Source organism: Cyprinodon tularosa, unplaced genomic scaffold, assembly GCF_016077235.1.
Source record: "Cyprinodon tularosa strain WSP-4 unplaced genomic scaffold, ASM1607723v1 ctg98, whole genome shotgun sequence".
Classification (NCBI taxonomy): Eukaryota; Metazoa; Chordata; class Actinopteri; order Cyprinodontiformes; family Cyprinodontidae; genus Cyprinodon; species Cyprinodon tularosa.
Genome location: NW_024039762.1, coordinates 413,935 through 437,002, shown reverse-complemented (window position 1 = coordinate 437,002; position 23,068 = coordinate 413,935). Strand labels below are relative to the sequence as shown.

Here is a 23,068-nt window from a genome sequence, read left to right as displayed (position 1 = left end):
ACACAGATAAACTCTAGTGGTAGCAATGTTTAAAACCCATCATGATTCATGTATTCATCATAATGATTCAGAAACAAAAAACTAATATTTACGGGTAAAGGATAAGAGAAATTAAGGATGACTCACCACCTCAGTCATAACAATACAGATAAATATAAAGGCAGTGTTCGAATAAGACTACGGATCCTAAATCAAGGCTTAGATGGAGCAGATGTATTATTTGTCTCTCCACTGGTTAATCATTTTATCTCAGGATTATATTGGAATCGAATAAACATGAAAATCTCTGAGCATCCTCTTCAAAGGACTGTTAAACAGCAACAGACTGTTGTTAGTCAGAGGCTTCCTCATTACGCTGGAAATCAGACTGCTACAGGAGATCTTTTCTCCTTACAGCTGTTAACATCTGTTATAACTCCAAAAAAACCTATAAGAGTTACAACAATTTATTATCCTTTGGAATCAATAAAGTATTTCTAAATTAAACGGATTTAAATAAAACAACTAATCAATCAATCTATTAGTAACTTTTTTGAAGTTTTTCTTTTATCTTTTTTTTACGTAAGAATTTTTCCGCCCAGTTTGGGTATACTAAGGTAAAATATTAAAAATAATATTTAAACTCTAAAACAAAATAAGATTTTAAATAAATATGTTTTTATTGCCTTTCTGCCTCCATAGAGAAACATTAAGAAACTGCACTCTACTGCTTAACATATCTGTCTGAAATTTTAGCATTTCCGGGATCATAGTGGTAACTGGTAAAACTGGGTGCTTCTTAAGATTTCATGCTGTGTTTTCTTGTCTAAAGGAAAACACAGTTATTCTCATTCTGCAAAGTGTTTTGGTATTTTATTTAAAGGGTTTTAAACCATAGGCACTTTTTTTAAGACATGACCTAAAATTCACACATTATCCTAAACAAAATGTCAAATTAAACACATCTAGAAAAGAAGAACTGGATATAACAAAAAGCAAATAAACAGAGGCTTTGTAGCCTACATTATTGTTTTTCAGAAGATTTTTTTTTAATCGTGATTACAAAGCAGTTTTCCCTAAAATAGTAAAACAAAAAGAAAAAAAAATGGCCATAAATATTGATCTATAGTTGCTACATTTAAAATTAAATGTCTATTTAGCAGTTTTAGAAAAATCAAAATAATTTATTTGAAAGCAGTGCATGAAATATTTGACTCACTGGAGAGTGTGAATCGGCGAGTTTCTCTCTTGGCCAGTCCTTGTCCCGGTCTCGTTCTTGGTTCCTGTCTCTGCTCTTGTCGCGGCTCCTGTGGCGACTGCTCTGATGGCCAGAGGACCTTGAGCTCTTCTGAATGACCGTGTCCATCCCTTCACTGGGAGCCTGTCATAAAGGCAGAGGTGGAAAAAGTACTAAAATATCATACTCAAGTAAAAGTACCAATACTTGGATGAAATATTACTCAAGTACAAGTAAAATTACCCATCAGAAAAATTACTCAAGTAAAAGTAATACATAGCTAATTTTAAATGTATTTTAAGTAATAGTTACATTTAAAAAAAAACAAAAAACAACAGTTGAACGGGGCAGGGGATCTCTCCCATGTAGTGAAAATAGGACAAGGAGTCATAAATCCAAAACTATTTAGTTTTTAATTAAAGAAAAATCTATACAAATGTATACACATGTAATGTGTATACATTACATGTGTATACACAAGATACACAAGATAACACATGTCACACATGACATTTAAAACCCTTAGATAGGTATAATGTGCAATTTTAGTTCAGACCAAATTGAAGGTAAAAGTGCCATAAATTGTTGGTTCTGAGGGCCGTCCTTCTTTTCTTCAAACATTAACAACAGTTACTAATAAGCACTAAACAAATGCAATAACAACATAAAACACGCCACACATGACATTTAAGACCCTTATAAATGTATATTGTGTCATTTTAGTGCAGAACATCCCATAAAATGTTTTCAATGTTTCAACATCAATTGAAAGTGGAATTGCCATGAATTGTTCATTCTGAGTGCCATCCTTCTTTTAACATAAACAGAGCGCCTGGTAGCCTAGATCTACATGCTGATCACGTCACTCACTGTAGTGCTTCCGGGCCCGATTTTTTTGTCTTCCTTTCAGTTTTCCAACGTTTTTTTTTACTCAGTAATGGATGGGATTTGTAATGTAACGAAATACAAAACTTCACTCAAAACGTAATCAAGTAAAATTTAAATTACCGATTTTAAAAACTACTTGAAAAATACAAAATACACAAAAAACCTACTCAATACAGTAACTTGAGTAAATGTATTTCGTTACTTTCCACCTCTGCATAAAGGGGGCAACATTCACAGCGGTAAAATTAATTAAACTACTTTATGTATTTTTGACCTTCATTTGATGTATTAATGTAATAAGAATCTTAAGTGAAAATATTCTGAAAACACAACCAAGCATTCTTTCTGAATTAAGCACTGGCTTAACTAAAAAAAAACAAACAGGTAAATTTCTTTCTTCTCCACATAAATCATTTTCTTCCAGAGCAGATGTAGCTTAGTTTAGTATTTCCAAACTATACATCCTTATCCTCCAGCTCTAAACTGCCTGATTCCCTGAGGCCAGATTGCGTGTATTTGTGCTCCGTCATCAGCAATATCTCCCCCCCTCACACCCACCCACTGTCAGCATCTGAACAAACTGCCGATTAAAAATAGAAATGTGAATGGAGTCTCAAACACTGCTTCCATGCTGCACCATTAGTGCCGCAGAGGTGGTAGACAGTTTAATATGTCGAAATATGGCGGATAAGGAACTATTCCTCCCACACATTCACTCCCCTTTTCATCTACAGGTGCTGGTCATAAAATTAGAATATCATGAAAAAGTAGATTGATTTCAGTAATTCCATTTAAAAAGTGAAACTTGTATATTATATTCATACATTACATACAAACTCATATATTTCAGATGTTTATTTTGTTTAATTTTGATGATTACAAATGACAACAAATGAAAATCTCAAATTCATCATATCAGAAAATTAGAATATTGTGAAAAGGTTCAAAATTGATGGCCCCTGGTGCCACACTCTAATCAGCTAATTAACTCAAACCACCTGCAAAAGCCTTTAAATGGTCTTTCAGTCTAGTTCTATAGGCTACACAATCATGGGGAAGACTGCTGACTTGACAGTTGTCCAAAAGACGACCATCGACACCTTGCACAAGGAGGGCAAGACACAAAAGGTCATCGCTAAAGAGGCTGGCTGTTCACAGAGCTCAGTGTCCAAGCACATTAATAGAGAGGCGAAGGGAAGGAAAAGATGTGGTCGAAAAAAGTGTACAAGCAAGAGAGATAACCGCACCCTGGAGAGGATTGTGAAACAAAACCCCTTCAAAAATGTGGGGGAGATTCACAAAGAGTGGACTGCAGCTGGAGTGAGTGCTTCAAGAACCACCACACACAGACGTATGAAAGACATGGGTTTCTGCTGTCGCATTCCTTGTGTCAAGCCACTCTTGAACCACAGACAGCGTCAGAAGCGTCTAAAGAGAAACAGGACTGGACTGCTGGTGAGTGGTCCAAAGTCATGTTCTCTGATGAAAGTAAATTTTGCATTTCCTTTGGAAATCAAGGTCCCAGAGTCTGGAGGAAAAGAAGAGAGGCACTTCATCCACGTTGCTTGAAGTCCAGTGTAAAGTTTCCACAGTCAGTGATGGTTTGGGGTGCCATGTCATCTGCTGGTGTTGGTCCATTGTGTTTTCTGAGGTCCAGGGTCAACGCAGCCACATACCAGGAAGTTTTAGAGCACTTCATGCTTCCTGCAGCTGACCAACTTTTTGGAGATGCAGATTTCATTTTCCAACAGGACTTGGCACCTGCACACAGTGCCAAAGCTACCAGTACCTGGTTGAAGGACCATGGTATCCCTGTTCTTAATTGGCCAGCAAACTCTCCTGACCTTAACCCCATAGAAAATCTATGGGGTATTGTGAAGAAGAAGATGCAATACACCAGACCCAACAATTCAGAAGAGCTAAAAGCCACTATTAGAGCAACCTGGGCTATCATAACACCTGAGCAGTGCCACAGACTGATCGACTCCATGCCACGCCGCATTGCTGCAGTAATACAGGCCAAAGGAGGCCCAACTAAATACTGAGTGCTGTACATGCTCATACTTTTCATGTTCATACTTTTCAGTTGGCCAACATTTCTATAAATCCTTTGTTTTTATTGGTCTTCAGTAATATTCTAATTTTCTGATATGATGAATTTGAGATTTTCATTTGTTGTCATTTGTAATCATCAAAATTAAACAAAATAAACATCTGAAATATATGAGTTTGTATGTAATGTATGAATATAATATACAAGTTTCACTTTTTAAATGGAATTACTGAAATCAATCTACTTTTTCATGATATTCTAATTTTATGACCAGCACCTGTATACAGTTATCAAGTCAATGGTTTGCGGAGCTTGATCCTATGCTTTAGTGTTGTTATGTTGATAATTACATACGCTAAGCCAAAACCTATGCACTCCTGAATCTCTTTAGGATGAGCCAAAAATCAAAGTTTATCTTGCACATTAACTTGTACAACAATGCTTTTTCTTAAGCTAGAAACCTCTAGATTGAGAATTAAATCAGTTTAAAAGGGCAGCCTTTGAATTAAGAGTGTTTCGTCAGAGGTGGGACATAAAGAATTTGTTGGATTAAAGGTATTTCTAAAGCTAGAACCATAAAGTCATTAAACTATCTACACAGAAAAAGTGTAAAGATGAAACCGCCTGAAGCCATCAAAGCTGTAATAGGTGATGCAATACTGATGCATTGTCAGTGGGTGGCGCGCTACACAGGTAAAGAGGGTAGGAGAAAGAAGGGTAAAGTAGGCTGTAAATAATGAACACAGAGAAAGAGATTAAAAGGCGTTTGTGTGGCCTGAGAACGGAGGAGCAACACATAACGGGTGTAAAATCCACAATAAATTCAGTCAGAAAATAGAACTGCAACACAAAGGCCTGCCGATGTTGTTCTTTGTTTGGCGCCTGCATGTTAAGGGCAGCCTCTCATGCACACACACACCGCCAGTGTTGCAACTGAATCTGTGACCCATCATATAATGTGACTGAAGCATCTGATGTCTCCCTTTTTTTAACTTGATCTCATCTGTTGTTTTCTTTATCTGCTGTGTGTCTGGTGCCACCCTCAGACTATTTAGCCAAAGTGAACCGCGTCAGCGATCGCCATGATAAGTGCTGTCCCAAAAGTTCTGGGAGTAATGATGTGTTCACACTAAATGGGATCTGGGCGTCAAAGCATCTGATTTAGTGTAAGGGATTGCATTTGAGTCAATGAGTCAATGCAATCAACTGGTTTTCCTTTGATAGAAAACTTTGAATCAATTTGACTGTATGATCTAGTTGAACTGTAAAGAGCCTTGAGATGACTTGTGTTGTGAATTGGCGCTATATAAATAAACTGAATGGAATTGAATTGGATTTACATGAAAAGTCTATGGACTTTCTCGCTTTAAAAAATGTTAAAACGTTTTTTTCCAATTCATCAAAGCAAGTGGAGCCAAGCTGCTCTCTAGCTTGTAACAACAGAACAAAGCAGATTAGGAGCCAGAGCAGAGAGCATCCACAGCATATGTGTCAAAGCATATTGACCACCATTTGATTTTGCATCCAGTTTCAGCATTTAAGTGTTTTTTACGGCCAGAAAAAGGAAGCAGGACGTTCATATAGCGAAAGCAAGCGCCTAGAACTCCTGTCTGACACTAAGGAGTCATGAGAAGTCCCATAAATCTTTGCGGTATATAACATTTAGGCACAGACTACGCCTCAAAACTTAACACAATCATTATTTTGTGACATGTTCCCTGTGACACAAACAGTTCTTTTCCGGAAGGCTGTGGTCCCAATTTGACTGATAATCTATGTCTGTTTCAATCATGCAGTGATTTCCGAAAGGTTTAGGTTTATTTCTCTCACAACAGATGACCCCAGGGCCCCCTAGTGGACTCTAATGGGTGGGTGAAAATGATACATTCACATTTCACAGTCAACAGTGAAATAGACTGAGTAGAAACTGTCCCACAGCATCATTGAACCTCCACCATGCCTAATAGGGGGAGTAAGTTGCTGTTCCACATATTGCTTCCTTCCAAACCTAACAGTGGTTCTAACTTTAAAACTTCAAGGCTAATTTTATTTGCCAAAAGTTATCAGCCATCTGCCATCAACACCCTTGTTTATAGATGTTGGAGATCGGCCTGTTTTTCAGTGTAGTCCTGTTTCTCTGACTGTGACTGGCTGGATGTGCTCTCTTTATCATCTGGCATGGGAGCTGGCTTGGAGCTCGTCTGCCTGGCTGTGTGTTTCCTGGAAGGGCCGCCATTTACAGCTGCTTTTTGTTTCTCTGCTTCTGTCTCCTTGAACCCCAGTGGGCCTCAGCAGATGGCCGCTCACACTGAGCCTGGTTCTGCTGGAGGTTTCTTCCTGTTAAAAGGGAGTTTTTCCTCTCCACTGTCGCTACAAGCATGCTTAGTGTGAGGGATTACCTTTGACTCATTGAGTCGATGCAATCAACTGGTTTTCCTTAGATAGAAAACTTTGAATCAATGTGACTGTATGATCTGGTGAACTGTAAAGGGCCTTGAGATGACGTGTGTTGCCAATTGGCACTATATAAATAAACTGAAATGAAAAAGAATTGAATTAGTTTGCGGCGTTTTTTGCAAACTCCACAGGTTTGTGTCTGTGATGGTAGAAGAGACCTACCAGGACCCCCACGCATCATGTTGCTATCCTGAATGATTCTGGGGGTCATTAAGGAAACATGGTGAGCCAAGTCATCCAATCTGCTACACTTCTCTAACCACGAGCATGGCAGACATACCTCCTACACCATAATCCTCACTACTTGTAGAGTGACATGATCTACAAAAATCTAATTTGGGACAACTAGGATGCTTAAACAGGACATGTGTTACTTTTTAGCTGCTTCTGTTGACTTAAACAGTGATGCTTTACACTGCATTCTTATGAAATTGAAAAATAACTTAAAAAGAAAAGCTCCCTGAGGATCATCTGTCTCTGTCTCACCCAGTTATAAAACCTTCTGCAGTCTTTATGGTGGCTGCATTTTATTTTCTTTAAACATAGTTTCAGCGGTCCCGAACCACCGGGCCGCGGACTGGTACCGGGCCGCAAAGAAAAAAAAATATATATATATATATATTTTATCGACGATCAGAGTCTGAGTGATGTTTTATTTTAAAAAATATAAAAAATTGCGGTATTCTCTCACAATTACATCAGTCGTGCATCTGTGCCTCTTGACACAGGTTAATTCAGTTCAAGACTCATCCTCTCTATGACATCCTATCTTTGTGAAGCGGGATTTTCTGCGGTTACAGCGACCAAAACAAAGCTACGGAGCAGACTGGACTTCAGGAGCACACTTCGTGTGTCATTTTCTCCGATTAAGCCTAGATGGGACCGGCTTGTTGTTTTATTTTTTTGCTGTTTGTATTTGATTTTATGCCAGTCGTATCATTGTACTTGATCGTATCCCCCCGACTCCCCCCCCCACCCACGCCCCCCTGGCCAGTCCGTGGAAATATTGACGGACATATAGCGGTCCGTGGTGCAAAAAAGGTTGGGGACCGCTGGCGTAGGGCAATGGTGCAGCCCTGCGACGATCTCTGTTGCTCTGTTTAATTCATTTTTTGCCTTTTTTTTTTCATTTTAAACCTTAAAATGGGGGGACACTATTTTGGTTTGGGGGGCGGTGGGATAGAAGTGAAAAATGCAGCACTTTTACAAACAAACTGTGACATCTGCTCACCCTCATTTGAATAGATACGGGTATATCTGAGAGCAGCCAATTTATGTAGCGCAACTGTTTAAATTAAACACGTTCGACCTACGTGAATGCAATGTTCTCCTGGATTTCCTCATTCAAAAAACGTTTAAGGAAAAATGTTTTGTGTCACATATTAGTATTCAAAGCAAACACTGTGTCACATCTACCTAAAGATTAAAGACAGTAATACAGTACAGTACTTATAGAAAACGTTTATGGATGTTTTTGTTCCTTATTCATTTTTACAACTCCTGAAATTTAAGGCTGTTAACTCTGTGTTGATAAATCTATATCCTATTAATATCCAATTGAAACTAAAATGCTAAAATACTTTTTGATGGCATAGATCCTTTAATCAGAGCCTTTCCTCTGATACAGTACTTTAAGGTGATGCAAAAGACCAGTTAAACATTTGTGAAACTGCCTCTCGATTAAACAATAATACGGGAAGTAGAAGCAAGTTTAGGATGCAAAAAAAGAGCGTTTTACCTCTTGAGGCGACCTACCATCTGAGTTTTCTTCTTTTTCTTTTTTATTGCTCTAAAGAAACCCTGCTTCTCCTTTTCTTTGGAAGGCTCGGATGCATTCAGGACCACGGTATCTGGGCCAGTCCTGAAAATAAAACAAAGAGGGCAGAGGATGAAGTCCCGGCTGAGACATTTTTAAATTAAAAGTTGTGTCAAACCAGTTGAGGAAGATATAAATAAATGGGACATAATTGTTCTTACAATGGAAAAAGTAAATTAACTCATGTTGATGTAAAACAATCAGGGCCCAAGAAAAAAAAAATAACTAAGTAAATGTTTTTTGTTTATTCAGCAAATAAAGAGTATATGTTAGATTTTAGTCAAACAATATCTAATTACCAGGGGTCAAATGCAGGCTGGCGCTTGGAGTGATTTGTTAAACTGCTGCCATCGCCAGATAAGCCGGAGTCTCGGCCCGGGCCTCTGCCGTCGTGAAAAGACTTGTCTGGCCGGGGAGATGGCACTGTTTGACCAACAAAAAGAAACCGTTATAAAAAAAAGAGCACTGCAGGAAATAAAAATGTGTCAAAATTCAAAAGCTATCTCAATTTAACAGCTACCCTGACAAGTGGCTACACCCCCTCTAAAATGAAGCTAAGGCGGATATTCAACTGAAGAAACTCTGATTACTTCCATTCAATCTGAGGCTGATCCGCCTCTGACGCAGCCAACCCGCTTCAAGCCACTTTCCTCGCTGCCCAATCATCTTCCAGCACTCTACTTAAAACCACTCCAAATCATCTCTAGGCCTGCTCTTCAACAAGCGCAAGATCCATCGCTCCTATGTCGGACTTTGATCCAGACAACCCACCTCCATCCCCTTCTCCACCATTGTAGTAAGCTCATCCGACTCCTCCTCGATGCTCCTTCAACCTCACCTCCAGTGTGTACTCCCTCCAGACTTTCATGGAGTTCCCTGTCACTTTAAACGGTCCGGCAGAAGACCGCCACGTTGAGCCTGGTTCTGCCAGAGATTTCTTCCCAAAGGGGAGTTTTTTCTCTCCACAGTCGCTTCATGCTTGCTCTTTATGGACAGTTTATGCAAACTTTGTTCATTCAGTGACATCTAACTCAAGCATCACCCTGTATACCAGCCTCTATGGATTAACCAAACTTCATCTATCTAAACTCCACCACCAGTTTCAGGCCCGGGGGGAATATCCTTATTCTCATACATCAGTTTATCTGCATTAAAGTATAAATCAAGTATAAATGTTTCCTGCCGAGGCCTGAGCGCCAAAGTTCAAACTAGCGTATCAATAAACTCTTCTAATTGCATCTTTCTCTCTCTGTGAGTTTTTCAGATTGAAATGCCTGCAGAAACAATTTTACAGATACCAACTAGCATTTTAAGATAACCACTGTCCAGTTTTTAATCCTGCAGCTGATCGCGCTGAAAGTAAAGACCAAAAGGATAAAATAATAAATGCTTCTGATTTTATGAATTAAACTGTCCCTTTAAAATAAACATCTGTCCTGAGATACTATTTTAAGGTAAACTGCAAAGAAATGTAATCTTTTCTATATTTTGCCAAATAGCTTAGATCTACATGTTTTAAAGATACAACCATAAACCAAACACGGTTCTAAAAATGTTCCTTAAACTGTTCGAATCTCAAAGTCTGAATCCAAACAATGACTTAATCCCTCGAATTAGAATCACTGTCCCTCCATCCAATAGCATTTGCTTTTTAAAAGTTAAATCCTGAGCAAAACAATTTTGCCCATTATCACAGTTTGCAAATAAAAGGTAAACAAGTATAAATCGGAAAAAATAAACACATTTTTAGTCTAAGCTGGGGTTTCTAAGGGGAAATAACTCCAAGGTGTCCTGGATGGTCTGAGTAACAAATTTATATTTAATCAAGGAGAAAAACGAGACATTGCAGAACTTGCAGGAAAAAAAAGGCTTCAAAGAAAAATGATCTAATTATACTAACAGAAGCAGATGTCATTTTTTTAAACACAACTACGATTTAGACAGAGGTACTTTTATCTGTTAATTAAGCTCACATTTCTATTTGTTAATCATGGGATACTTGCTGTAATGGCTATTTTTCAACACGTTAAAAAACTATCGTAGTAAAGGGCAATTGTTTTTACTTTGAAAGAACACAGGAGGCAGGTTGTTTCTACACAGGTGGAAAATTATGATAGAAACTAAATTAAATCTGCATTTACTTTATCTGGAATATAATTTTTATTTTATTTTTTTTAACCCACCAACACTTCCTAGGCTCTGTAATTCAGATTCAGTCAAACAATTCAACATATAGTCTATGATGGCGAACATTCCTGCCCATATTTTCTCCTAAAGACTGATTTAATTGCTTTGAACTAGTGGAGAGCACAGCTAAAATTTGATTATTGATAATCAATTCCCAAAAGGCCATTAATTACTTACACTGAGGAAAATAAGTATTTGAACACCCTACTATTTTGCAACTTCTCCCACTTACTCTGAAATTCTAGGTATACTGTAGGTGCATACCTAGGTGCATGTCCACTGTGAGACACATAATCTAAAAAAAAAATCCAGAAATCACAATATATGATTTTTTTAAAACTATTTATTTGTATGATTGCAAATAAGTATTGGAACATCTGAGAAAATCAATGTTAATATTTGGTATAGTAGCCTAAGTTTGCAACTACAGAGGTCAAACGTTTCCTGTAGTTTTCCACCAGGTTTGCACACACTGCAGGAGGGATTTTGGCCCACTCCTCCACACAGATCTTCTCCAGATCAATCTGGTTTCTGGGCTGTCGCTGAGAAACACGGAGTTTGAGCTCCCTCCAAAGATTCTCCATTGGGTTCAGGTCTGCAGACCAGAACCTTGATTTGCTTCTTCCAGAGCAATCCTTGGTTATCCTGCCTGTGTGTCATGTTGGAAGACCCAGCCTCGACCCATCTTCATTGCTCTAAATGAAGGAAGGAGGTTGTTCCCTAACATCTGGCAAGATATGGCCCCCATCATCCTCTCCTTAATACAGTCGCCCTGTCCCCATGTGCAGAAAAACACCCCCAAAGCATGATGCTACCGCCCCCATGCTTCACAGTAGGGATGGTTCTCATCATTCTTCTTCCTCCAAACATGTTTAGTGGAATTATGACCAAAAAGTTTGATTTTGGTCTCATCTGACCACATGACTTTCTCCCATGACTCTGGATCATTGGCAAACTTAAGACAGGCCTTGACATGTGGTTTAAGAAGGTGAATCTTCCATGCCAAGCATGATTTCAAACCATAATGTCTTAGTGTATTACCTAAGAACTTGCAAAATAGCAGGGTGTTTAATTCATATTTTCCTCACAGTAACTTGTGAAAGCAGCTGAATTGACTGGGTTTTATTAACAGGCATCCAATTATGGGGGCAGAACACAAAACATCACACTCAATGAGTATTATAATGTTTTAATGCATCTTCAATGCAGTGGTGTGTTGGTTTATTGCATAAATAAAACAATAAAGATTAGAACACATATCTTAGTAAAAGGCCTTAAAAATATAGTGGGGAGGTGAAACTTTGTTAAATAGGAAAAAAATCTCAAAGTGCTCTAGATCTAAACTGCATTTTCAGCCTCGATGCTGCATTGATACTAGAAATCTGTAGTAAACCCACCTCTGTAGAAGCTGCCCACCCTCCTCGGCATGGACTCACTGTAGATGTTGCGGTTCTCCTTGGAGGAACCTCCGTCTTCTGCTTGTTGGTCATGATATAGGCCAACCTGAGTGACAGCAGAACGACTGTTCACATATGAAGACTTAGATGGGGAACGCTGGGCATGCTTCTTATCAGAAACATTAGCTTTTTTATTCAATTTTACCCGAAAGAATGGAAAACCATGTGGGGGAGTTTTTAACCTGCAGTCACTGGCTAAAATAAAACAGCTGCAGTGATGAACTTAACTGCGCTATCATAAGGAGTCACATTAGATGGAAGCAAAGCACACAGAGAAAGTAGAGGCATCTGATGCAGAGAGAGAGAAAGAGAGAGAGAGAGGATGACAGCAGCATCCACCCACATCCGCTCTCTCGGAAGGCTGGATGTGGGTGGGGAATGGTGGGTGCAAGCAGAATGTCGGACCTCGCTTATTTGCCGCTGTGAGTGAAAAGATGCAGTGTTGTCCCTGGTGGAGTCCCTTATTGGGGGTCTGCTGTGGGGGACTTCAGTGGGAGCCTGCTCGCTCTGTCGATGGAGACATGGTGCAGCATGAAGAGAGTTCAGCATCACAGCACATACAGGCAAAAACACAAGCACAAGCCTTTTATGCTATTTGTGTGCATAAATACCCAGATAGCATGATTCACCACACATCCTAACCACAAAGCCAAACATGTGATGTTTTTAGATTTGAATTGCTTTGCTGGTAGTATTAAGTGGGTCATTAGAACCAGCTTTACTTCTCAGGACACATCCTGATATCCTCAGATGCTGCAGGAATAAATGCTGGCTGAGGCAGAGGTATCCAACACAATCTGGTGTAGGCATCTGATATGATACGATTCTGTGGGTGTAGGCTTTCCTAAGATGGAGAGAGGTTTGTCGTGGGCTGATCACTGACCCGGCTCATGTCGTCTTCCCTGGATGAGCTCCCGGAGTGGCGCGGCAGCGTGCGGTGCTGGAGCTGAGGCGACAGGAGCTGGAGGCTGCTGGCTCTGGTGGGGATTCCCTGGCCGACCAGCAGGCCTTCCTCTCCCCCGTGCGTCCTCTGGTGATCCCTCCGCACGTACATGGAGTGGCGGTGCGGCCGCTGCTGTGAGGAGAAGGGGCTGGTGTATCCCTGACCATAAGGGAGAGGATCATGCGGAGCAGACAGAGAGTGACCGTGGCTCCTATCCATGCTGCTATCTCCGGGGTCCAGGGAATCCGGTGACTTGGCCTCTTCTGACGCCTTATGGCGGGTGGAGGAGCGCCTGTATGAGGAGTCCAGGGTGTTGCTCTCTCTGTCTGAGCGCATCCCTCCTCGGCCAGCCGTCCCGGGGCCCAACCTCTCCACCCTGCGGGACGCTGGGCTGCTCGGGGCCGTCAGGTCGAGGCAGCTAGACGGTAAGTAGCGTGATGTTGGCTCATCCGCATACAGATGCACATCATTTAGGTTTCCCACCGACTTGGCGTCGCTGAGCATGCCGTAACTCTTCGACAAGTTCAGGTAGGCAAACTTGGAGGAGGGCGTGGAGCCGTGGGACTCTATGTAGTTGTGTCGGCTGTGTTTTTCCCCCGACTGCAGGGTGTTGGTCTTCCCTTCCACAAAAGAGTGTCGGTTCTGCTGTGAGCGGAAGTTGGATTTGAGGTACTTGGCACCGGGTCCGTCCAGTAGCTTGGCACCCAAGCTCATCTCAAAGTCGCCTTTGCCCTTGGCCTCACCGGGGCTTAGCAGGTGAGGCAGGTTGCTGCCGGCCAGGTCCATGCTGTAGGCGGTGGAGTGGTTGAAGATCTGCGGCTGGTAGTTCTTGGGATGCAGAGTGGGACTGAGGTTGATGGCTGCCGCCATGTTGCCGTTCAGAAAGCTGTCGCTGCCCGGGAGGACGTCCTCCTGTCGGGGTAAGCTGGAGCACTCTCTGCTGCTGGATCGGTGGCTTCCTGAGCTCTTCCCTCCATGGCTCCTGCAGGAAAACAGAAAAAAAACATGGATGTGCCACCTTTACAACACAAAGAGCCATTTCTATATTCAGTCCAGCTAATAAAACTCGTTTAAAGCCAAAAAATAACTTAAATATAACATGTTCCAAAAATATCCCCTTTTCTTAAATAATCCCATGCCATTTAAAATTTCAGGTTTTAAAATGAAGAAAAAAATGAATTGCACTTTAAAAAAATGGCCGATTTTGCAGGCAGTTGATGCCATTCCCTTTTATTTTCATTTACTGCTGTCGGAGCGAAGTGGGCAGAATTAACAGCACTGAATATTTGAAACTCTTGATTGATTGATTGACTTTATTGATCTGGAGAAATTTACTGGTTACATCGGCTCAAATAGTAAAAAAACTAAAAAGAGCCCTTATTTAGCAGGGTTATCATCATACAGGATATTAACATGATCTTGATCTAGGACTTAAAATTCCCCAATGATTACATAAAGTTTTGTGGTTAAAATGTAGGAAAAAAGGGGCAGGAGTTTGAGGTGTATTAAAAATGTATCACGGTCTTGTAAAATGTTTTCATGATGGAATAAGAAGCTAGTTTGGGATATGAAAGTTGTATTAAAGAGAAAACGTTCCAAACAAAGAGAATAGCATCAGTTAATGGACCTAAACACCAGGGAGATGGGGACCCGTTTAAAAGCAACTACAGCGCCCCCTGCTGACCTGCTGGGGGTGGTGTTGTCCCCGTGGTGAGGCTTTCTCTTGGCCGAGCGTACGGGCGTGGGCGTGGGCGGGCCGGGCCGTTCCACCAGGCGCAGGGTCTGGAAGGCGTGATGGTTCAGGCACTGCTCTGTGAGGAAGCGCTCTGTCGGGTTGAGCAGCAGCAGGTTCTGATGCAAGGAAAGAGGGAGCAGAAGGAGTCCTTCAAACACTCTGCACATCCAGACCTCACAGACAAGCTGAAAACATCCAGTCAAGCTGTTCTGACTCATCTACATTATCATGTAATGCTGCGGCTGCATCTTACAGTCAGCAGGGCAAACATCGAAGCAATACATGATTAATGACATTTTCCTTTCCTGTTAGTGGGATTATTATGTTTAATAATCTCCTTAGTCTTTAATCAAAGCTGAATCCGGTATCTCAAAATAACCTCAGTGACGTGAGGACTGTTCGTGAACTCAGAGCATCGCTTTGTTTTGGTTTCACAGAACTAAAACCCACAGCAGCTGCTTTTTCATTTCTTCCAAAGACAGATGAAGAGAAGTAAATGGATTGTGAGCCGTGCAGCTATGGCAGCAGAAATCAGTAAAGATAGTTTGTCCAATGAATGTTTGATGGCTTCTCTGAAGGCTGATTACTAATGAGGGTGATGTGTGTCCTCTGTGAAGTCACTCCTAGGGTGTCAGAGTGTTAGCCGTGAGTCATTATCTGCAGGAGAAAAAGCGCAAGTGAAAAAAAGCTCAGCCCACATTCTTGACATGGAGCTCCTGTTTACAGTGCAGACGCAGCAAATAACAGTGGAGCTGGAACCACGATATGAGCTGAGAGATGCCGGAGCAGCGAGGAGGCATCATGCAGTCACGAAGTAAACACCAGCACAAGGTTCTGGTTATTAGATGCCATCAATGAAACTCTGATTCTTTGGTTTTTCCTGATGTTTTTCAGGAGGAATCACCAGGATGTGGCAGAGAGGAGAATGGAATGAATTAGGAAAGGCGGAGCGGATGTTTGATTCGTACCTTCAACAGATCGAGCAGACCTCCACCGATGATCCCCAGGTACCTTCGCTCCAACGTTTGCGGATGGTTCACAGCAGGGAACTAAGATATTAGCAGAAAGATATCAGGGTTTGGTCATTTTAAACACTGGCTGAATAATCCAGTCTCTTTTTAAAGCCAAGCACCCTAATCAATAACTAAAGAGAGTGAACTAACAGAGTGTGTGAAAATTTTCTATCCATTTGGTAAAAATCCATCCATTTTCCATCATGCTTATACCAAGCGGTGTCATGAGGGGTGCTGATGCCTATTTTCGGCTGTCTACCGCCGAGACGCGGGGTAAACCCTGGACAGGTCACCAGTCCATCATAGGGCAACACAGAGACAAAACAACCATTCACACCTAAGGAGAAGTTAGTGAAGCCAATTAACCTAGCAGTCATGTTTTTGGACTGTAGGAGGAAGCCGGGGTACCCGGAGAGAACCCACGCATGCTCAGGGAGAACGTGCAAACTTGCAGAAACAGGCAGAAACCGAACCCGGAACCTTCTTGCTGCAAGGCAGCAGTGCTACCCACTGCACCACTGAGCAGCCCTTCATTTGGTAAAAACAGAATAAAATCCATTTGAAGTTTTAATATACAGTGAACCCTCGCTATAACGCGGTTCACTTTTCACTAGAGATGTCCCGATCCAGGTTTTTGCACTTCCGATCCGATACCGATATTGTTTTTGGACTTCCGATCCGATACCGATACTGGCCGATACCAGCCTATCCGAGCATGTATTTAAGTTTAAGTATTTAGCCTTAGTTGTAAGACTCATGTTGAAAAGGGTTTTAGTACTCTTGATAACATCTAGCCAGCTGAATTAGGTGAGATTGAATAAAACACAATGCTTGGTAACAACAAACTTTCCTGTTTATTAAGAGATAAACACAAACTGGACAAAATTATGAATAGCAATCTGAAATTGCACAGTGAACAGTAAAACCGTAAACAGTTTAAGGTGCAAGTATTACTGTAAGTTTTAATAAAAATGCAAAACAGGGAAACACTGGCGCAAAAAAGTGGAATGGATCGTTTCAATCGGCGAAACTGGAAAATACGGACCGGATTTTTTTAAAAAACTGGATCGGCAGTCTGGATTGGCGTTTTACATGCTTTGCCGATACGCATTTTTTTGCCAATATCGGCGTCCCGATCCGATACCGAGCCTACTTTTCACGGTCTCGCTGCTTCACAGATTTGCATCATGCATTGTTAAACTTTATTGTCAAACATATTAATGGTGGCATGTCGGTTTATAAGGATCTTTTGGCCCAGAAGAAAAAAGAGCGACAACAACTACCGATAACTATGTTCTTCTCTCCAAAACACACACCTGCACCGCAGGCTTTAGAAGAAAAAAACGCCACAGAGCAATCAGGATGCAGCGTTTCTATCAAACAGCAGTGAAATACTGTACTGTACACGTCAGTCACTATTTGTCCTACTGTACTTTGTATTTATTTTCATAATCATTTTTCATTTTCTCCCGTTCCAATCCGTCACGGCGGGGCGGTGCTGATCCCCGCAATATTAACCCTTCATTTCGTATTGATGATTAAAATTATAACTTATTTATTTATAACTATATTATTTTACTTTTATTTGTTAAACAAATGCTTGGGCCTGTAAAAAGTTTTTGTTCCTCGATTTCAATGTTGTATGGTGTATTTCATTGTATGATAACTGTAAAAAAATAAAGGTTTCTACTTCACGGATTTCACCTATCGCGGGTTCTTTTTGGAACGTAACCCCCGCGATAAACGAGGGTTCATTGTACTGGAAAAAATTGAAATCTAGATAAGTTTTTTTTTCTCTAAATAAGTGCATTTGTTGTTGGATTAAGCAGGTAAAAGAGATATTTTGCCATTGGAACAAGACAATTTACATTTAAAATAGGAAGAGAAATTGCACTTATTTCAATTGTATGTTATCTAATTATCTTATTTTAAGAGTAAAAATACTCATTCCCTTGGCAAACTATCTCATTTTCCTACTCAAGTTAAGGGTTAATAAAGTTAATTTGAGGAATTTTACTTATTTCTAGATCCTTTTTCCAGTGTAGATGCTAAAACCTGAACCTAAACTCAGATTCACACATATGTATAAAAATCAAACTGAACAAATCAAATAATTACAAACACAGGTGAATTATATTTAAATCCACAAACATGAGATTATCTAGACTCACCGATTATCAAGGTGCATAAATAAATAGCTCATGTAGATGATGGTTACTAAATGCACAGTAATGATTTATTCCTGCCTGTAAACTAAAATCAGCAGCCCAGTTCCCCTCATCACTAATCTCATGGAAGAATGTGGGATCTGGAAGGACTAAAACGGCTCCTGCTGGTGATATTTCTGGAACGCTCTCCACTGAAAATGTAAACAAACAGTTTGGAAAGGCTGCAGAATCCGTATCTGCTAACGGCTGTCTAAACAGGCGTATGGGTACGAGGCACAGAACCAATAAAGTAGTTCCCTGTTGTATCAGACGAACAAGGACTGGAGGAAACCAGAGGAAACTGAGCTTGTTTGTGGCTTTGTGTTCATTTTTGTTATCAGGCAACCAGAGAGAGAGAGAGCCCAGGAAAGAGGAGCCGCTGAGATGATCCAGGGCCTCCTCTCTGCAGAAAAGGTTTCCCTCTGTTTTTAAATCCTAATCCAAAATTTCCCTCAACTTCAACCCAGGTAGGTTTCAAAGTTTATAAAATTGTGCAGCATATTTTTAACTACGTAGTTTGAAGAATGGCTTTTTCTTATTACTCCAACAGTAAAGGTCAGACTCATTTGAATGCATAAACAACAGTCATTATGTCAACAAATGTGTCACCTCCTCCAGGTTTGTGGTTCCAAAGTGACAAAATGTGAAAAGGTTTAGGTGAACACTTTTACACTTTTCTAATAAGTTTACTGGCATGGAAATTATTCTCAGGCAGCTGCAACGGCAGCATCAATCAAACATCTTGTGTTTCTTGATTTTGAAAAATTATTTTACAAACACTTTGAGTGATAAGCAATTTCATTTTTGGGTGTTCTTGATCTCATGTCGCTAAGATAATTGGACTTTGAGAGAATGTCCACTAGTTAAGCTTTACAGACTGATGTGTGTGGGTGGGCTTTCTCTCATGCAGACAGCACTAATGATGCTGGATCTTAACTTTAAACACAAGCCTGTCTTACAGGGGAGAGGAAAAGCAACTCATGTATTTATGGGCTGAAATTAAAATAAAAGATGGCGTAATTTTCAGGTGTGACCTTTAGGAAAAATATCACTTTTTTTAAAGGTGCTGTTTGCAAACTAATTAAAAGAATCATCATTTTCAACAGGGAAGAGAAGGAAAGAACAACAGAGGTTTGATGAACCACCATCCTGCCACATAAGACTTATCACAGTCTTCCTTCACAGTGCATACAGGATACATGATACACGATGAGTCATTGTGATCCAATCAGTCACGGCACAGAAACTCAGCCGGAGGAAGAAGAAAAAGGAGAGAGGGTAGAGACATAGCAGGGAAGGAAAAATAAAAAAATGGAGGGGAAAATGAAGGTCAAAATAAAACTTGAGGTTGACGGGTTTAGGTTTGCAGTAAAGAGTGTGATGTTACCCTCAGCCCGTGGAAGCGAGGGTTGTTATAGAAGAGCTTCATCTGCTCTGGAGGCAGGGGTCCCAACACCTTCTGGATGGTGAAGAGCTGGTCGATCTCGCTCTCTCCTGGGAACAGGGGCTGCCCGTCACTCAGCTCTCCTAAGATGCAGCCCACTGACCACATGTCCACCGCCTTCCCGTAAGGAGCCCTGCCACCATGGATTTAAGGGGTTGGTAACGAAGGCATGACATAACAAGGGCTAATCAAACGAGATGTCGGTGCTCTGACTAGATCGCTGAACACAGCTAATGAGACGGCAGGCGTACCCGAGCAGGAGCTCTGGAGAGCGGTACCATCGAGTCGCCACGTACTCCGTGTAATTGGCATCAGTCCCTTCAGACAGATTACGTGCAAAACCTGCAAAGTGAAGACGTGATGAGCAAAGTCATAAAGGAAGACTTAAACATGCTTTAAACACAGAGAGGGCCCTAAAAACGACACAAAATCTGTTTCTTTCTCATTAATTCCGGCAACTCGCTTCAGTGTTTTATAAAAATTAAGAAGATTGAGAGGTACTGTGCCTGGTTGGCCTATACATATTTCAACATTATATCATTTTATACACAGAAACTTTAAAGTATTTTTTTTGGCTTTTATACGGTGGACCAAAACAGAGTAGTGTATAGTTTTTTAACAAGGGGTAGCACAACCACGATTTTTAATATTCATTACACTCAAATAAACACCTGAGGTGATTCTTTATTTATATCCAACCCCCTAGACTTTGGTGCCCTGAAATAAGTCCTGGTGCAACCATCTAAGACCAGAATTTTCCTTCACTCCACCAGAAGTAACCAAAAAGCATGGAGGGATAGCTTGAGGAGAGCTGCAGCTTAGAAGGGAGATGGAATTGAGTTGATTGCTCAATAAATCCCACCTGTCTCGAGTGTCATAAGTTAAAAAACCGACAGTTAGCTGGTATAAGACCAGCTTTTAGCTTCGCAAGAAACTCAATATCCTGAGTTATATCTATAGTTATGCTGCTATAGGCTTAGACTGCTGGAGGACATAGGGACCCCTATTTTATAATTCTGCTTCATTCTCTCTCTGTTCTCCTATTCTGCAGAATCTGTTAGTTCAAACTCTAACGTTCTGCTCTCTCTGCTTTTTCTCATAGTAGCTTCGCCTCGTCTGTTCCTGTTTGGCTGTGACTCCATCCGCAAGAGAAATATCAGCTGTGCCTTGTTTATAGATGCTGTAGATCGGCCTGTTTTTCATTGTAGTCCTGTCTCTCTGACCATGACTGGCTGGATGTGCTCTCTTCATCCTCTGATATGCGAGCTGGCTCGTATCCCTGGCTGTGTGTTTCCTGGACGGGGCCGCCTTTTACAGTTGCTTTTTGTATCTCTGCTTCTGTCTCCTTGAACCCCAGTCGGCCTCAGCAGATGGCCGCTCACACTGAGCCTGGTTCTGCTGGAGGTTTCTTCCTGTTAAAAGGGAGTTTTTTTCTCTCCACTGTCGCTACAAGCATGCTTGGTGTGAGGAATTGCATTCAAGTCAATGAGTCAATGCAATCAACTGGTTTTCCTTGGATAGAAAACTTTGAATCAATTTGACTGGATGATCTGGTTGAACTGTAAAGTGCCTTGAGATGACATGTGTTGTGAATTGGCGCTATAGAAATAAACTGAATTGAATTGAATTCAATATATGTAGAAGTTGCTGTTCTGGTCAGATGAAGCCAAAATGTAACATTTCGGTGTGCACATATAAGCGCTGTATAGGGCGAAATGCTACTGCAGCTCTTTAGAAACACGATCCACAGGGTAGAACATGGTGGTGGCAGCATCATGTTGTGGGGATGTTGTTTTGTTTTTTCCCTGCAAGGGATTTTAGCTTTGGGAGCAGTGAGAGCCACGATGTAAAAGGCTTAGATTATGTCGTGTTACTGTAGAAAAATGCCCCATCTGAGCCCTGAATCCAAAATGGAGAAAAGCTTTGTCCTTTTTTCTAAATTAATGTCTGATTCCACACACAAGGTAACAAAATCTTCAATAAACGCACACCTTGCTTAAAGGTGTCATAGAATGCAAAACTGAGCTTCCATTGTCATAGATGAATAACGATAGTTCAATGGGTGAAATGGATGAACAGAGAAGGTAAAACCCAATCAACACCTCCTTTCTCTGCAAATCTCACAATTCTAAACTTCCATCATAAAACGGGCAAATTCAAACGAAGCGCCGAACTGACGTAAACTATGGAATTTTGCCTTATTTGGTATGACGTGTCGACTGCTGGGCTGCTGACTAGACCGGACCTCAGCAGAGAGCCATTGCCCGTCCTCAGCCAGAGGAGGGGAGCTGGGGGCTGGTAAGGCAGGCGGGGGGAAGCATGGGGCCGCCTGTATCCAGGCTACCAGGACCAGAACTCGACTACATGCTGCACTTTAGTCGAACAAAATCCCGAACGATTTTGAAATTCCCCCAGGACATTTTTTTAGGTATGAAAAGTAGGACATGTCCAGGAAAAAGGGGATGTCTGGTCACCCTACCATATCAACAATTTGATGTTTCAGTGAGTGAGTGCTTGTTGCTATGATGCGTCTTTACTTCACTCGTTGTAAACCAACCAATCAGCGCACAGCTCGTCTAAATATTCATGATCATACCATAAAAGGAAGAAAACATGTCGTTTTATTCTAGGGCTTATAACCAGGCTTGCATTAGGGTTAATAGAAAAGAATATACCATTTTCAGACCAACCAGTGTTACACACCCTATTCAGAGACCTTAAGGACCAGCACCACATACCCTATAGAATCATTCTATGACCCCTTTAAAGTAGCTAAATGTCTGCAGGCTTGTTTCGCTCCTCCTAACTAGCTTCATCCTTGTTCCGATGTGACACTTTGACTGAAAGTGGTCATTATGTGCATTCTTACACATCCAGTCCATTGTGTGCTGACAAAACCTGCAGGGAAGTTGCTCTCCAGATTCATTCAATTTGTTAGGGTGTTGTGTTGCATTTTTTTGAAGTACTTTAGTGGTTGTGCATCTTTCTCATGAGCTACTTAATGTTCATTGTGGAGAAAAGAGCCCTCCATAGACAACCAGGTAATGGCGAATACAGGAGTTGGTAGGGGACAGAATACCTCACAGACAACTAAATTCAGCCCAAATAAGCAATTTCCATGAGATTCTACTTTTTGCACAAGATTACATTTTATTATATCTATCAGCCTGTTCAGTCATTCATCAGCTGGAACAGCTGTCATTTGCCTTTTAAAGTGTGCTACCTGTTTCCCTTCAACTCCGCTTTTGTCTATTATTATCAAAAACTTTCATTAGACCTTATTAAGTCAATACTGTGCCAGTCTAGTTATTGGCTACACAGACGTTTCTGGAATCAGAATCTAAATCAGGATCAACTTTAATCGGAGGGATTATCCCTAAAAACAAGAGTTTCCCATTTTGGTCTCATTGAAGACATTTTACCACAGAATTCAAACTAACAATATTTTTCTTGTAAGTATGTATTCATACATTTTTGAGCAGAAAGGGTTGGATTGATGCAAATAGGCTGGCATCAATCTGGGACCTCTGTTGATAGAAGGCCTAATATACAAACTAAATCTAAAGACTATATAACCAAATAAGGACATTCGCAGACCTTTGCTGGGTCAAACTAAGGAAGTGGAGGATGGTCGGAAATAGACATTTACACT

General features: G+C 40.9%; 1 protein-coding gene across 2 annotated transcripts in view; it reads right to left on the bottom strand.

Annotated features, from left to right (window-relative positions):
• LOC119777067 (cyclin-dependent kinase-like 5) overlaps positions 1-23,068 on the bottom strand; it is an 87,560-nt gene that overhangs the window by 5,554 nt on the left and 58,938 nt on the right. Inside the window, exons 8-17 of one of the 2 annotated variants that reach the window (XM_038275825.1) lie at positions 19,668-19,758; positions 19,360-19,549; positions 15,721-15,801; positions 14,702-14,868; positions 12,958-13,999; positions 12,480-12,581; positions 12,015-12,120; positions 8,730-8,853; positions 8,370-8,475; positions 1,199-1,360 (exon numbers count right to left, since the gene is read on the bottom strand). In XM_038275825.1, the coding sequence (XP_038131753.1) occupies positions 1,199-1,360; positions 8,370-8,475; positions 8,730-8,853; positions 12,015-12,120; positions 12,480-12,581; positions 12,958-13,999; positions 14,702-14,868; positions 15,721-15,801; positions 19,360-19,549; positions 19,668-19,758 (2,171 nt within the window). The remainder of the gene's footprint in view (positions 1-1,198; positions 1,361-8,369; positions 8,476-8,729; positions 8,854-12,014; positions 12,121-12,479; positions 12,582-12,957; positions 14,000-14,701; positions 14,869-15,720; positions 15,802-19,359; positions 19,550-19,667; positions 19,759-23,068) is intronic. The other variant, XM_038275826.1, reaches the window with a different exon arrangement.